At 41.4% G+C, this 16,434-nt stretch overlaps 1 protein-coding gene across 1 annotated transcript in view; it reads left to right on the top strand.

Annotated features, from left to right (window-relative positions):
- LOC132397522 (mucin-5AC-like) overlaps window positions 1-16,434 on the top strand; it is a 98,386-nt gene that overhangs the window by 67,690 nt on the left and 14,262 nt on the right. Inside the window, exons 22-28 of the mRNA XM_059976353.1 lie at window positions 5,235-5,414; window positions 6,401-6,640; window positions 7,572-7,728; window positions 8,467-8,595; window positions 9,039-9,186; window positions 10,718-10,761; window positions 13,425-13,546. Of these exons, the coding sequence (XP_059832336.1) occupies window positions 5,235-5,414; window positions 6,401-6,640; window positions 7,572-7,728; window positions 8,467-8,595; window positions 9,039-9,186; window positions 10,718-10,761; window positions 13,425-13,546 (1,020 nt within the window). The remainder of the gene's footprint in view (window positions 1-5,234; window positions 5,415-6,400; window positions 6,641-7,571; window positions 7,729-8,466; window positions 8,596-9,038; window positions 9,187-10,717; window positions 10,762-13,424; window positions 13,547-16,434) is intronic.

Genomic DNA, 16,434 nt, shown 5'->3' with positions numbered 1-16,434 from the left:
TGTACACACCAGCTGTGTGATGAAAAAGGCACAACAGTGCCTCTTTCACCTCAGACGGTTGAGGAAGTTTGGTATGGACCCCCAAGGTACAGAGGTACAGAGAAGTCAGGGTTAAGTTTTTTACTCAGAGAATGGTGAGTGCGTGAATGGGTTGCAGTAACGGTGATCTTTTAGGGTCTTTTAAGAGACTTTTGGATAGGTACAAGGAGCTTAGAAAAATAGAGAGCTATGGGTAAGCCCAGTAATTTCTAAGGTTGGGACATGTTCGGCACAACTTTGTGGGCCGAAGGGCCTGTGTTGTGCTGTAGGTTTTCTATGTTACTATGTTTCTAAGAGCTTTCTACAGGGGTACAATTGAGAGCATCCTGACTGGCTGCATCTCTACTTGGTATGGGAACTGTACCTCTTTCCATCGCAGGACTCTGCAGAGAGTGATGCAGACAGCCCAGCATATCTGTCGTTGCGAACTTCCCATGACTCAGGACATTTACAAGGACAGATGTGTAACAAGGGCCTGGAGGGTCATTGGGGACCCGAGTCACCCCAGCCACCATCTATTCCAGGTGCTAGCATTCCGGGTAATGGTACCACAGCATAAAAGCCAGGACCAATAGGCTCCAGGACAGCTTCTTCCACCAGGCCATCAGACTGATGAATTCGCGCTGATTTGAGTGTACTGTGTATTCCATTGACTGTTCTATTTATTATAAATTATTATAAATTACCATGATTACACATTCACGAGGAAATCTGCAGATGCTGGAAATTCAAGCAACACACACAAAATGCCGGTGGAACACAGCAGGCCAGGCAGCATCTATAAGGAGAAGCACTGTCAACGTTTCGGGCCGAGACCCTTCGTCAGGACTAACTGAAAGAAAGATAGTAAGAGATTTGAAAGTAGGAGGGGGAGGGGAAAATGCGAAATGATAGGAGAAGACCGGAGGGGGTAGGATGAAGCTAAGAGCTGGAAAGGTGATTGGCAAAAGGGATACAGAGCTAGAGAAGGGAAAGGATCATGGGACGGGAGGCCTAGGGAGAAAGAAAGGAGGAGGGGAGCACCAGAGGGAGATGGAGTGATGGGCAGAGAGAGAAAGAAAAAAAAAGGGGGAGGGGGAGAAAAAACTAAATATATCAGGGATGGGGTAAGAAGGGGAGGAGGGGCATTAACGGAAGTAAGATAAGTTATATAAGGTATATAAGGTGTTGTTCCAGAGTGTCTCTCCAACTGGGAGAGACAGTGGCCACACATTTTAATTCCATGACCCATTCCCATTCTGATATGTCTATCCATGGCCTCCTCTACTGTCAAGATGAAGCCACACTCAGGTTGGAGGAACAACACCTTATATACCGGCTGGGTAGCCTCCAACCTGATGGCATGAACATTGACTTCTCTAACTTCCGTTAATGCCCCTCCTCCCCTTCTTACCCCATGCCTGATATATTTAGTTTTTCTCCCCCTCCACTTTTTTTCTTTCTCTCTCTGCCCATCACTCTGCCTGTTCTCTGGTGCTCCCCTCCCTCTTTCTTTCTCCCTAGGCCTCCCATCCCATGATCCTTTCCCTTCTCTAGCTCTGTATCCCTTTTGCCAATCACCTTTCTGACTCTCAGCTTCACCCCACCCCCTCCGGTCTTCTCCTATCATTTCGCATTTTCCCCTCCCCCTCCTACCTTCAAATCTCTTGCTATCTTTCTTTCAGTTAGTCCTGACGAAGGGTCTCGGCCCGAAACGTCGACAGTGCTTCCCCCTATAGATGCTGCCTGGCCTGCTGTGTTCCACCAGCATTTTGTGTGCGATGATTGCACATTACACATTTAGATGGAGACATAACATAAAGATTTTTACTCCTCATGTATGTGAAGGATGAAAGAAATAAAGTCAATTCAAATCAATTCTTATACCATCAAATTTCCCTTAGCTCTCAGGAGCAAATAGATTTTGAATGGGCATTTGCTGCTATTGCAGTTTCTGCTTCATTACAGCTTCCATTCTCAAACACAAAAAATGTTGAGCAGTAATTAATCCATTCACTCAACAGCAGACCATCAGAGAACATTTCTGGTTATAAATTCCAAGTGACTTATCACTTCCCACCATTCACTCCTTTGTCAGTGAATCACATTTATCATTTATCCTTCAGGGACAGATTTTGGGAGGTAGATGCTGCTCATTCTGTTCATAGCACCAAACGCATCAGATGACTAAGGTTTTAGTTATAGCCACACCACAGCCAGAACCTGAAGCTGAGAGGAAACTGAATGGATCAGAATGAGATCCAGTGTTTTGTGCCACATGAGTACTCCCCTGCCATGTTCGGCAGCTAGAACGTCTTTCCTAGAAAATGAAAGTCAGAAACTGCAAATGCTAGAAACGTGAAATAAATAATGAAAATGCTGAATACATTCACCAGTTCAGGTAATATCTGTTGAGTGAAGAACATCTCAGGTTGAAGACCTTTGCAGAGAATGCAACAAATGAAAAAGAACAAATCGTAGAGATGGTGGGGATCTGACTTATATCGAACTGTTGGTTAGGCTGCACTTGGGGTATTGTAAGCAACTCTGGTTGCCCAGTTACAGCATACTTGTGGAAGCACTGAAAATAATGTAGAAGATGTTTGCCAAGATGTTACCTGGATTAGAGGTTTTGACCTATAAGGAGAGGTCCTTACTGAGAGAGATAATTATATGAAAATATTAATTCTGGTTTTCTCTCCAAAAACAGAGATAGTATTTTCTCTGCAAAGTCGCAGTAACTTGTTTAGTAGTTCCAGTACATCTCAGCTTTTTGGTGTTGTTTGCTTTTGGATCAGCATTTCATCTATCCATTTCACTTAGTGCTTTGAATGGCATGAGAGTGCAGCAGTGTCACTGGTTTGTGACATTTTTGTTGATGGTATCATACTTCCGACTAATAGACAATAGACAATAGGTGCAGAAGTAGACCATTCGGTCCCTCGAGTCTGCACCGCCATTCTGAGATCATGGCTGATCATTCACTATCAATACCTAGTCCCTGCCTTGTCCCCATATCCCTTGATTCCCCTATCCATCAAATATCTATCTAGCTCCTTCTTGAAAGCATCCAGAGAATTGGCCTCCACCGTCTTCCGAGGCAGTGCATTCCACACCTCCACAACTCTCTGGGAGAAGAAGTTTTTCCTCAACTCTGTTTTAAATAACTGACCTCTTATTCTCAATCCATGCCCTCTGGTACTGGACTCTCCCAACATCTGGAACATATTTCCTGCCTCAATCCTATCAAATCCTTTAATTATCTTAAACATTTCAATCAGATCCCCTCTCAATCTCCTCAATTCCAGTATGTACAAGCCCAATCTCTCCAATCTCTCTGCGTAAGACAGCCCTGCCATCCCAGGAATCAACCTAGTGAATCTACGTTGCACTTCCTCAATTGCCAGAATGTCCTTCCTTAAACCTGGAGACCAAAACTGTACACAATATTCCAGGTGTGGTCTCACCAGGGCCCTGTACAAATGCAAAAGGACATCCTTGCTCTTGTACTCAATTCCCCTTGTAATAAAGGCCAACATTCCATTTGCCCTCTTCACTGCCTGTTGCACTTGCTCATTCACCTTCATTGACTAATGAACTAGGACTCCTAGGTCTCTTTGCATTTCTCCCTTACCTAACTCTACACCGTTCAGACAATACTCTGCCCTCTTGTTCCTGCTTCCAAAGTGGATAACTTCACATTTATTCACATTGAATGACATCTGCCAAGTATCTGCCCACTCACCCAGCCTATCCAAGTCTCTCTGTATTCTCCTAACGTCCTCTTCGCATGTCACACTGCCACCCAGTTTAGTATCGTCAGCAAACTTGCTGATATAGTTTTCAATGCCCTCATCTAAATCATTGACATAAATCGTAAAGAGCTGTGGTCCCAATACAGAGCCCTGTGGTACCCCACTAGTCACCTCCAGCCAGTGCGAGAAACACCCATTCACTGCTACCCTTTGCTTTCTATCTGCCAACCAGTTTTTTATCCATGTTGAAACCCTGCCCCCAATGCCATGAGCTCTGATTTTACTCACCAATCTCTTATGTGGCACTTTATCGAATGCCTTCTGAAAATCTAGGTACACTACATCCACTGGCTTACCCTCGTCTAACATCCTTGTCACACCCTCAAAAAACTCCAACAGATTAGTCAAGCATGATTTGCCCTTGGTAAATCCATGCTGGCTCGGCCTACTCCTATTATTGCCATCAAGATATGCCACTATTTCGTCCTTAATAGTGGACTCAAGCATCTTCCCCACGACTGACGTTAGTTCTCCGTTTTCTCCTTCCCTCCCTTCTTGAAAAGTGGGATAACATTAGCCACTCTCCAATCTTCAGGAACTGATCCTGAATCTAAGGAACATTGGAAAATGATTACCAATGCATCCGCAATTTCCTGAGCCACCTCTTTTAGAACCCTCGGATGCAGACCATCTGGACCCGGGGATTTATTAGCCTTCAGTCCTATCAGTCTACTCATCACAGTTTCTTTCCTAATGTCAATCTGTCTCAATTCCTCTGATATCTTATGACCCTGGCCCATCCATACATCTGGGAGATTGCTTGTGTCCTCCCTGGTGAAGACAGATCTAAAGTACGCATTAAATTCTGTTGCCATTTCCCTGTTTTCCATAACAATTTTTCCCAATTCATTCTTCAAGGGGCCAACATTGTTCTTAACTATCTTCTTTCTCTTCACATAGCTAAAAAAGTTTTTGCTATCCCCTTTTATATTCCTGGCTAGACTAAGCTCATACCTGATTTTTTCTCTCCGTATTGCTTTTTTAGTTAAGATCTGCTGTTCCTCAAAACTTTCCCAATCATCTGTATTCCCACTCATCTTAGCCCTGTCATACTTCTTTTTCTTTAATGCTATACAATCTCTGACTTCCTTTGTCATTATTTTCATTACTGTCATTACTTTCTGCACTGTTTATCACCATGTTGCCTTTCAATGATCACTCACACACCCATGGTCTAACTCCAGTGCATTAATGTTCTGTACTGTGTGTCGGGGCTGCTAAGCAGAAATCCTGATAGGTCCAACCAGTAGTACATCTGTTAATTCTCTAAGTATGATAACTTATATTTGCATTAGTACTGGAAGGAGTTGTTCAGACCCCATTGTTTTCCCAGGAAGATTGGCACAGTAGTTCCTGAATGGATAATGCACTTGTCTAAGGTGATTATTTTAAAACTTTCAGAACACTGAAATAAAACTATCGGATGGAAATTATGAGATTACGAAGCTTACTTATGGTTTAAATGTGCCTTATGAAGTGCGTCACCTTGGCATTTATCTTGTATTGGAGGCCAAAAATGGACTGATATTGCTCTGGGACAAGAAAACAAGCCTGACTATTAAAATGAGTCACTCATTCAAGGTAAGGTTTTGCTGTATATTGAAGGTTGTGTATATTCCCAAGGTTATACAGTGCAGGAAAAGCAATTTAATTGTTTTGAACAAAAAAAAATTTCATTTGTAACATTACTGTTTTACTTCTCAAAAATATTTTAAATTCCAAGAATATACCTTACTATGTGGGTGCAAAGGGAACACGCAACAAATGAACAGTTTCACTACAGGCAAATGAGTAGTTCCCAGGTGTCACTCTTTCATCCTGTAAGTTATAATCATCCAGATGGGGAAATGAGGGGGACTTCTGTCTCTGCCATGCATTTGGACAGGGTGTTAAAACACTCTTCCTCACCTTCACTCTGATCCTTGAGCTCAATCTGCCCAGTTATTGGTCTATTTGCCCATCCAAGTCCCTCACCATTTTATGAATTTTAATCAAATCTCTCAGCCTTCTTTCTCCAAATAAAACAATGATTCATATCATGCACTTACAATCTGCTCATACCCTTTCTCAAGTGATTTGGTGTTACGATCCATCCATCTATTCCAGCTGAGGCCTCACTTACGTTTTTAATCATTCTGGGTTTTTTTTGTGCCTTGGAAAATATTGACAAGAATTTTGTATGCCTTCTTCACCACTTTATCTAACTGTTCTAATATTTCTAGGTTTTCTGTGTGCCAATGTCTCTTTAACACAAATGAAAGCAATTTTCTGGGATATTTTTCGATGAAGACTATAGAACAACAGCAGAGCACAATTTATTAAACAATAGTAATTGTTAATAGTCAGTGACACTAATATGATAGCTCTTTTGAAGTCTAGCTATGTTAGTTATAAATAAAATCAAATATATTTTCTATAACTATTACTATCTATTTATTACACTGTTAATTCAATTGCAAAGAGATTTCTTTGTTCAATTTAGAACATCAAATATGGTAGGTACACTCAAATCTTATTTTGGTGATTGACTGTTTTGGGTTAATTATCGTCCTTTTTGGGGATTGCAGCATACCATCTGTGGATTGTGTGGCAATTATGATGGGAATGTACAAAATGATTTCACCACAAGAAGCCAATTAGTCGTTGCAAATGTGGATGAGTTTGGAAACAGTTGGAAGGTGTCTCCTGCATGTGCAAATGTAAAAGTCAATGAAGATCCCTGCTCCATTAATATTTATCGAGATGCGTGGGCTCAGAAACAGTGCAGCATCCTCAAGAATGAGCCATTCCTGCCTTGTAATTCTCAGGTACAATTCTGAATGCCAAAGTGTTTTGTATGCCTTGCCATTGCATTGCACAATTAATCTTAACATAACTATATTTGTAAACAGCAATTATTTTGAGTTTACCATTGACAAAGGACAACTCTATGGGTATCAAAATTTCTGATTCCAGAAGATAAATTCCCTTCAGCCTTCCAATGACAACTAAAAGTGCCAAAATTTATAGTCCTTTACAATTTATGGCACTATTTAAAGCACCTCCCCTTGAGGTATTTGACCTATCATTTTAGAATTGAAGAACTTGCTGAAATGAAATCCTTATAGTGCCTTAATTGGTCAGAGAGTCACAGAAAAAGACCCTCAGCTCACCAAGTCCTTGCTAAATAATGTCCTTATCTATACTAATCCAATTTACTGCACTGGTGCATAGCTTTCTAATTCAAAGCAGTTCCGGTGCTCATCCGTGCACCACGTAAACATTGTGAAAGTACCTGCCTTCACCAGCTTTCAGGCAGTGAGTGCTAGCTTTTTATCTGCCGAGTGAAAAAATATCCTCAAATCCATAGAACATAGAACTGCATACACGGTGCCTTTCACCCACCGTGTTATGCCAAACTAATTAAACATGAAACTAAACAAATGTTTGCACATGGTCCTTATTCCCTGTACCTCCCTGTGTCTATGATCCTCTTAACCTGCCTTATCATATTTGCCTCCTCTAATATCTTTGGCAGACACCTATTCTATCTTAAAGAAAATTTGCCCTGCACGTCTCCACTAACTTTTCCCCCATAGATACTGCCTGGTCTGCTGAGTTCCTCCAGGATTTTATATGTGTTACTTTGTATTTATGATCATAATTCCATTAATTTCAATATAATTACAGAGATGGATAGAACTTTTGATCCATTTTTTTTCAAACAAATTACCTATCATTCACATGTTCACTTTTCAGGTTGACCCAGCCCCATATTATGAGGCATGTGTCCGTGACGCCTGTGCCTGTGACACTGGTGGAGATTGTGAATGTCTGTGTACAGCTATCGCTGCTTACTCTTTGGCCTGCAGGATGGTTGGAGTTTGTATTTCCTGGAGGACCCCTGAACTTTGTCGTGAGTCATATTCTGCTTTCATTCACTTTCAGGATTGTAGTATTTATTCACCAGACCCTTTAATTTGTCAATCCACCAGCACTTCTAGTTATGAATTACACACTGCAGAACGAACAGAGGGTCTTGTCTTCCCAAGATTTTCTTCACTGATAACAAATCCCTCTGTTGTTTTCACAGAGGAACCTGAATTTAAAACTCAACAGTGTGAGAATTTCCCTTCCACCTTGTATTAACCTTCACTGTCCCCACTTCACACTGGGCACCCCACAGAACACCCACTATCCTGTATGTGGATCAGTCTGTATCATTCTCACTGTTTCCACTTCACACTAGGCACCCCAGAGTGTGTGTGTGGATCACCCTGCATTACCCCTACTGTCTCCAAACCACCCTGGGTACTCAAAGTGTCCTGTGTCACTATCACTATCTCTGCATCTCACCAGGCACCCCAATGACCATTTGCCAGCCTTTGGTTTCTTTTAGCTATTAAGCTGGATTTAAAACACAGATAAATTAACTTGTTAATTAGGAGATAAATCTTTGGGACAATTTTACTCTTTACAGTTAAAATTTGAGAAAATTCTTTCACAAGCTTGTTTTGTTTTAAATTATTTATTGGGATCTCCACTCACACAATTTTAAGTTATCAAAGAAAAATCTGAAAATATTCTGTGGGTTACTATCAGTGCAACTTTTCCCTCTGCTACAATAACTGCTCAGATGACTCCTCTGTTACAGCTCTCTTTTGCGATTATTATAATCCCAGTGATGAGTGTGAATGGCACTATGCACCATGTGGAATTCCATGCCTAAAAACCTGCCAGAATCCCGGTGGATCATGCTCCAAAATTATCCCCAAGCTTGAAGGTAATATTTCTATTTTAGTTAATGTGATTATGTAATTTACTATTTTATTATATTGTCAGTTATAAATGGAAACATTTTAATATTTCTTATGTTCTGATAAATGAACAGAATTCATTTATACAAAAACCTATTTTATAATTACATCTAAGATTTTTAAGGATCCTTATAACACAAGCTGTGCTAAAGCCAGAGTAACTCTTCATTGCATTCCCAAGGGATCTGCACAAATAACACCATTTCTGAGGCGCCCACTTCCTGATCATAGGCACCATACACTGGGGATAAACAGTATTAGGGTGCTTGCTGAAGTTTAAGTTTTGCTGAATGTCTTTGTGATTCAGACTAAATTAGTCTGCTAGAGATCAACAACAGAGTGACATTGCTGGTGCTGTGCAGGTTTTGAGTGTCAGTAGTTAACTCTGTACTGCTGTTAATTTTTGTAGGTTGCTACCCAGACTGCCCTGAAGATAAGCCGTTCTTAGATGAAGATAAAATGGAATGTGTTCCATTGAACCAGTGTCCCTGCCACTTTAATGGAAAAAATTATGAGCCAGATGAATATATCCCGTCAACGCAGAACTGTGATTCCTGGTAAGTTTTACCATAATCATTCTCTTATTTGGTTTAACCGAAGAAACTTTGCACTTTGCAAACAAAATTTTGTTGTGGGCAAGTAATATTTTAATTCAGAGGGGAAACTGATCTGGATGACAGGGATCTTCGCTTTTTAAAAATTTTCACTGCCAACTGAAGTGATTTAAAAACCAGCACGTTTCGACATTTGAAAGTTTCTTCCATTACATATATCTTTTCTGCTATCAATAACTGTTCGTTCCTTCTGTGTTCAAGAGATTAGGATATTCATAACTTAATTACAAGCTCTTTTTGACACTCTGTTCATGCTGGTACAAGATTTCCTGATTATTTGCTATGGTTGCCATCATCGTACTGACTCTATTGGTAGAATCCCACTCTTTGCATATTTTCCTGTGTTGGTTTCCCCAGCATGCATTGTATTTGAAGTTCCAAGAATCAAGCATGAACAGGACAAGATTGTTGGTTAACTAAAAGTGTGAAAATAAAGACCTGGATAAGCAGTCTTCCATTCAGTTTGCAGTCTTGTCTTCTCCACGGTGACCTGAAACAACAGAAGGAATAGGAACAGGAGTAGGCCATCTGGCCATCAAGCCTGTTCCGCCAATTAATAAGATATTGGCTGATCTGGCCGTGGTCTTTTGAATCTACTCCCTTGAATCTTGAAGTTATATCACATAGTTGTCATTTTACTTATCAGTAGAACAGCTTTCCTGCCTCTATCTTTTCACAATTGTATGATTTTTGATAAGATCCCCTCCCATTCTTCTGAAGTCTAGTAAGTATCATCCCAGGAGTCTCAATCTCTCCTCAGAAGCTAACCAGCTCATCTCCAGAATCAAGCTGCTGAATCTTCTCTTCATCACCTACAAATCAGTATCTCTTTTCCCATGTGAGGAGACCAGAACTACATACAGTTCCCCAGGTGTATCGTCACCAGTACACTGTATAGATGCCGCAAAACCACTCACTTTTGAATTCAGTCCCTGTACAATGAAGGCTAATATTCCATTTGCCTTCGTCATAATCTTTTATACCTGCAAAACAATTTTTTGTGATTCATGCGCAAGCACTCCCAAGTCCCCATGCACAACAGCTTGCTGCAGTCACCTGGCTAGTCTCATTTCTAATAATAGGTTCATATGGGCTTCAAATGATTTGGACAATCCACAAATTATTTTAAGAAGCTCTCCTCGATGCACCTAACAAATTCTACTCCATCTAAACTTCTTGCACAAAGAAGCTTTGAAGTCTTCCACAAGACAACTTAGTTGTTTCTGTACCTTTTCCTGTTCTGACGGTATATCTGTTCCTCAATGTGCTGGTGGCTAACTGGGAGTTGGTAGTACAATCTCATCACTGACTTCACCAGTCTTATTGAAATATTACACTAAGAACATTAAGTACTGCAGAACTTTCTTGATATCAATTTGTGAAGATAGTTAAAATTATACTTTTATATTGCACATTCTTAAACAACATTGATATATAAAATTAAATAACCAACCTATGTTGTTCATATTTTTAGCAAGTGTAAGAATGGTGAAGTACACTGCACCTATGACAGATCAGGTAGGTTCATTTCACATCATGCTTGGATGATTTATTATTTTATGGATACAAAGACTTTGATTTAAAGTATTGTGCAAGAGTCTTAAACAACTTTATACAGTGCCTATAAAAAGTATTTACCTCCCACCCCTTGGAAATTTTCATGCATCATTGTTTTACAACATTGAATCACAGTGGATTTAATTTGGCTTTTTGACACTGATCCTTTGTGTCAAAGTGAAAACAGATCTCTAGAAGTGATCAAGGTTGATTACAAATATCAAACACTATATAAATGATTGCATAAGTATACACCCCCTTTCATATGACACACCAAATCATCACTGGTGTGGATGTCACATAATTGTAAAGCCACAACATCAAAAACACACCATTCCTAAGTGAAGTATGGTGGTGGCTGCATCATGCTGTGAGGATGCTTCACTGCAGCAGACCCTGGAAGGCTTGTGAAGGTAGAGGGTAAAATGAATGCAGCAAAATACAGGGGAAGATCTGATGCAGTCTACAAGAGAACTGTGACATGGGAGATTTGTTTTCCAGCAAGACAGTAACCCCAAGCATAAAGCCAAAACTACACAGGAATGGCTTAGAAACAACAAAGTTAATGTCCTGGAGTGGCCAAGTCAGAGTCCAGACCTCAATCCAATAGAGAATTTGAGACTGGATTTGCAAAGGGCTATTCACTCATGATCCCCATGCAATCTGACAGAGCTTAAGCAGTTTTGTAAAGAATGGGGAAAAATTGCAGTGACCAGATGTGCAAAACTGACAGAGGCCTATCCACACAGACTCAAGGCAGTAATTGCTGCCAAAGGTGCATCTACTAAATACTGACTCAAAGAGGTGAGTAATGATGCAATCAATTATTTTGTGTTTAATAATTGTTATAAATGTAAACAATTTGTAGAAATTTGTTTTTACTTTGACACAAAATAATATTTTCTGTTTATCAGTCAAAAAAGCCAAATTAAATCCACTGTGATTCAATGTTGTAAACTTACAACGGGGGGTAAGTACTTCTTATAGGCACTGTATATACCTATATACGCAAGACTTTTGCATAATATTGTAATCTTGATGATTGAAATACTAAGGATATTAAAGAATGCTGAAAGGGTATAGAAACATAGAAAACCTACAGCACAATACAGGCCCTTCGTCCCACAAAGCTGTGCCAAACATGTCGATACCTTAGAAATTATCTAGGGTTATTCATAGCCCACTATTCTTTTAAGCTTCATGTACCTAACCAGGAGTCTCTTAAAAGGCCCTATCATTTCCGCCTCCACCACCATCGCCAGCAACCCATTCCATGCACTCACCACTCTCTGCGTAAAAAACTTACCCCGACATCTCCTTTGCATCTGCTTCCAAGCACCTTAAAACTGTGTCCTCTCATGTTAGCCATTTCAGCCCTTGGAAAAAGCCTCTATCTATCCACACGATCAATGCCTCTCATCATCTTGTACACCTCTCAGTTCACTCAATCTATTCTCATAAGGCATGCTCCCCAATCCAGGCAACATCCTTTTAAGTCTCCTCTGCACCCTTTCTATGGTTTCCACATCCTTCCCGTAGTGAGGCGACCAGAACTGAGCACGGTACTCCAAGTGGGGTCTGACCAAGGTCCTATATAGCTGCAACATTACCTCTTGGCTCCTACTTTCAGTCCTATAGTTGATGAAGGCCAATGCACCGTATGCCTTCTTAACCACAGAGTCAACCTGCGCGACTTTGGTTGTCCTATGGACTCAGACCCCTAGATCCCTCTGATCCTCCACCTGGTCGGCTGCATAAGTCTAGGGAAGACAAACTCTGGCCCCACCAAACATGTGAGATTGAGGTGCAAAACCTCCTGTTTGTGTGGATGCTGCGTGATGTGTTACCCTGTTACAAATCAGTACCACAAAATAGCAGACAGTACACCATATGCAATTAAACGATACAGCTTTATAATTCTGAATTTGACTAAAGGGTTAGTAAAGTAAAACAAAAAGAAAAGGGCCCATTTTAATGAAACAGTCTAACATGCACAAGTTGGAGCTCACGGTTTCCCTTCTGCTGGTCCTCCATCGATTTCCCTGGGCTTCATTCACACACAGCCCCTCTCCAAGTCCACTCCTTTCTGGTGTCTAAGATCTCTCTTCTTTGGCATCTTCTCTCCCTATCTTCTGTCGCACAAAAGACCTAGAACATCTTGGTCTCAGGCACTCAACAAGAAAAAAAAACACTCTTCATTGGAAGGTACACATTCCAAAGCCCCTGTTACCTCTAACCATAACCCAAACACTGCTGCTACAGAAAAAAACATTACATTAGCAGTGAAACTTTTCCCAGGGTGTTAAAGGTAGATAGAGAGAAACCCTTACTTTCTGGTTGTGAAATAGGAGAAAAAGCCAAAAAGCATACCCAATATTTTCAGAATTCAAATTCGGAGAGGATTTTACTTGCAGGCAGAGATTGAGTATGGATTCTACTCCTGCAAATGGCAGTTCAGACTGATATGAATGGGATGTTAAAATCTGAGATTTACCAAACTTCATTACCAAAAGTGATGGTGATAGGGGCAAACAAGGACACAGAGTGTTAGGTAGGTCACAGTCAATGTGTTGTATTACAGTTTCTTCTGTTCACATCTCATGATTATTAATATTCCTTATCAGAATGTACCTGCACCTATGATGGCAAAACCTTCCACGACGGAGAAATCATCTATCATACCACGGATGGCATTGGTGGATGCATCAAAGCAACATGCAGTGTGAATGGAACTATAATCCGACAAGTATATCCGTGCCCACCGAAAACCAGTGCAGTTCCCAGTACAACACTGAGCTTTGAGACGACACCAACCACATCATCTGGAACCACAATCAAAGTTACATCAGCACACAGTGAAGCAACTGCAACAGTTTCCACAGCAACAACAGTTTCTACCACAACAGCTCCTGTCAGCACAACTACAACCACCACTGAGACTGCACCAACTCAAACTCAGCTAATGTCAACTATGACCTCACCAACAACACTCACCACCACAACAGCTCCAGTTCCTACACATAGCCGCACAACTACAACCACCACTGAGACTACATTAGAACAAACCCAGACAACACCGACTACCACCTCACAGACAACAGTCTCTACAACATCTAGTCTAGCAACAACTGTCTCTATCCCTCCAAAGACTGATGCACTGTTGTCCACAGCAACAGCTCCAGTCACTACACACATCACAACTACAACCACCACTGAGACTACACCAACTCAAACTCAGCTAATATCAACTACGACCTCACCAACAGTCACAACCACAACAGCTCCAGTTCCTACACATAGTAGCACAACTACAACCACCACTGAGACTACATCTGAACAAACCCAGACAACATCGACTACCACCTCACCAAAAGCAGTCACCACCACATCAGCTCCAGTTCCTACACAGAGCAGCACAACTACAACCACCATTGAGATTACATCTGAACAGCCAAAATCGAGTACAACCTCACAGACAACAGTTTCCACCACAACAGTGGCTCCAGTTCCTACACATAGCAGCACAACTACAACCACCACTGAGACTGCACCAACTCAAACTCAGCTAATGTCAACTATGACCTCACCAACAACACTCACCACCACAACAGCTCCAGTTCCTACACATAGCACAACTACAACCACCACTGAGACTACATCAGAACAAACCCAGACAACACCGACTACCACCTCACAGACAACAGTCTCTACAACATCTAGTCTAGCAACAACTGTCTCTATCCCTCCAAAGACTGATGCACTGTTGTCCACAGCAACAGCTCCAGTCACTACACACATCACAACTACAACCACCACTGAGACTACACCAACTCAAACTCAGCTAATATCAACTACGACCTCACCAACAGTCACAACCACAACAGCTCCAGTTCCTACACATAGTAGCACGACTACAACCACCACTGAGACTACATCTGAACAAACCCAGACAACATCGACTACCACCTCACCAAAAGCAGTCACCACCACATCAGCTCCAGTTCCTACACAGAGCAGCACAACTACAACCACCATTGAGATTACATCTGAACAGCCAAAATCGAGTACAACCTCACAGACAACAGTTTCCACCACAACAGTGGCTCCAGTTCCTACACATAGCAGCACAACTACAACCACCACTGAGACTGCACCAACTCAAACTCAGCTAATGTCAACTATGACCTCACCAACAACACTCACCACCACAACAGCTCCAGTTCCTACACATAGCACAACTACAACCACCACTGAGACTACATCAGAACAAACCCAGACAACACCGACTACCACCTCACAGACAACAGTCTCTACAACATCTAGTCTAGCAACAACTGTCTCTATCCCTCCAAAGACTGATGCACTGTTGTCCACAGCAACAGCTCCAGTCACTACACACATCACAACTACAACCACCACTGAGACTACACCAACTCAAACTCAGCTAATATCAACTACGACCTCACCAACAGTCACAACCACAACAGCTCCAGTTCCTACACATAGTAGCACGACTACAACCACCACTGAGACTACATCTGAACAAACCCAGACAACATCGACTACCACCTCACCAAAAGCAGTCACCACCACAACAGCTCCAGTTCCTACACAGAGCAGCACAACTACAACCACCATTGAGATTACATCTGAACAGCCAAAATCGAGTACAACCTCACAGACAACAGTTTCCACCACAACAGTGGCTCCAGTTCCTACACATAGCAGCACAACTACAACCACCACTGAGACTGCACCAACTCAAACTCAGCTAATGTCAACTATGACCTCACCAACAATACTCACCACCACAACAGTGGCTCCAGTTCCTACACATAGCAGCACAACTACAACCACCACTGAGACTGCACCAACTCAAACTCAGCTAATGTCAACTATGACCTCACCAACAACACTCACCACCACAACAGTGGCTCCAGTTCCTACACATAGCAGCACAACTACAACCACCACTGAGACTACATCTGAACAAACCCAGACAACACCGACTACCACCTCACCAACAACAGTATGTTCATGCAGTGTACAAGGACTAAAACTGCTACCTGGTAATTTTGCTAATTAATTATTTTATTCTATTATATTAATTTCTCAGAAGAATATTGGTATATTACAAAATATAACAAGATGTCTGGAAAGAGAATTTGCTGGTCCAGGCTGTTCCCTGACTCCTGTCACCAAATATCTCCTGAAGTGCTCAAACAAACAAGAGAGTTCAGTGAATCTGTTGGTAACTGTCAAATCATGATAAGGTTTATCAGTACCACTGAAGCCCTCAATGAGATGAGGGATGATCCATCAAGCAGTAATCAGCAAACTGCTATATCTGGGTTAAATAATGTTTAAGTTTATCCTTGCTATAGACCAACATTCATAGGGTATAAATGCAAAAAGTGTATAAAACTTTGGGCTATACACTATTCCTGTTCCCCCATTCCACCAAACTCTTTTCTTCTGCTTCTATCTTTCGCTACCACTCAAGTCCTTTTCTGGCAAATCCATTGCTTGCAGCTTGAGTGACTAATGTTAGAGAGCATGGTCCTCCTGTGAATTCTCCATGTTGGTCTGGTGTTTGCATTTGTATCTTTTCCACAATCCATAAGCAATTGCAGC

This window comes from Hypanus sabinus, chromosome 7 (assembly GCF_030144855.1).
Source record: "Hypanus sabinus isolate sHypSab1 chromosome 7, sHypSab1.hap1, whole genome shotgun sequence".
Taxonomy (NCBI): Eukaryota; Metazoa; Chordata; class Chondrichthyes; order Myliobatiformes; family Dasyatidae; genus Hypanus; species Hypanus sabinus.
Note: the sequence above shows the minus strand (reverse complement) of the source record. Positions and strands in the feature narration are given on the sequence as shown.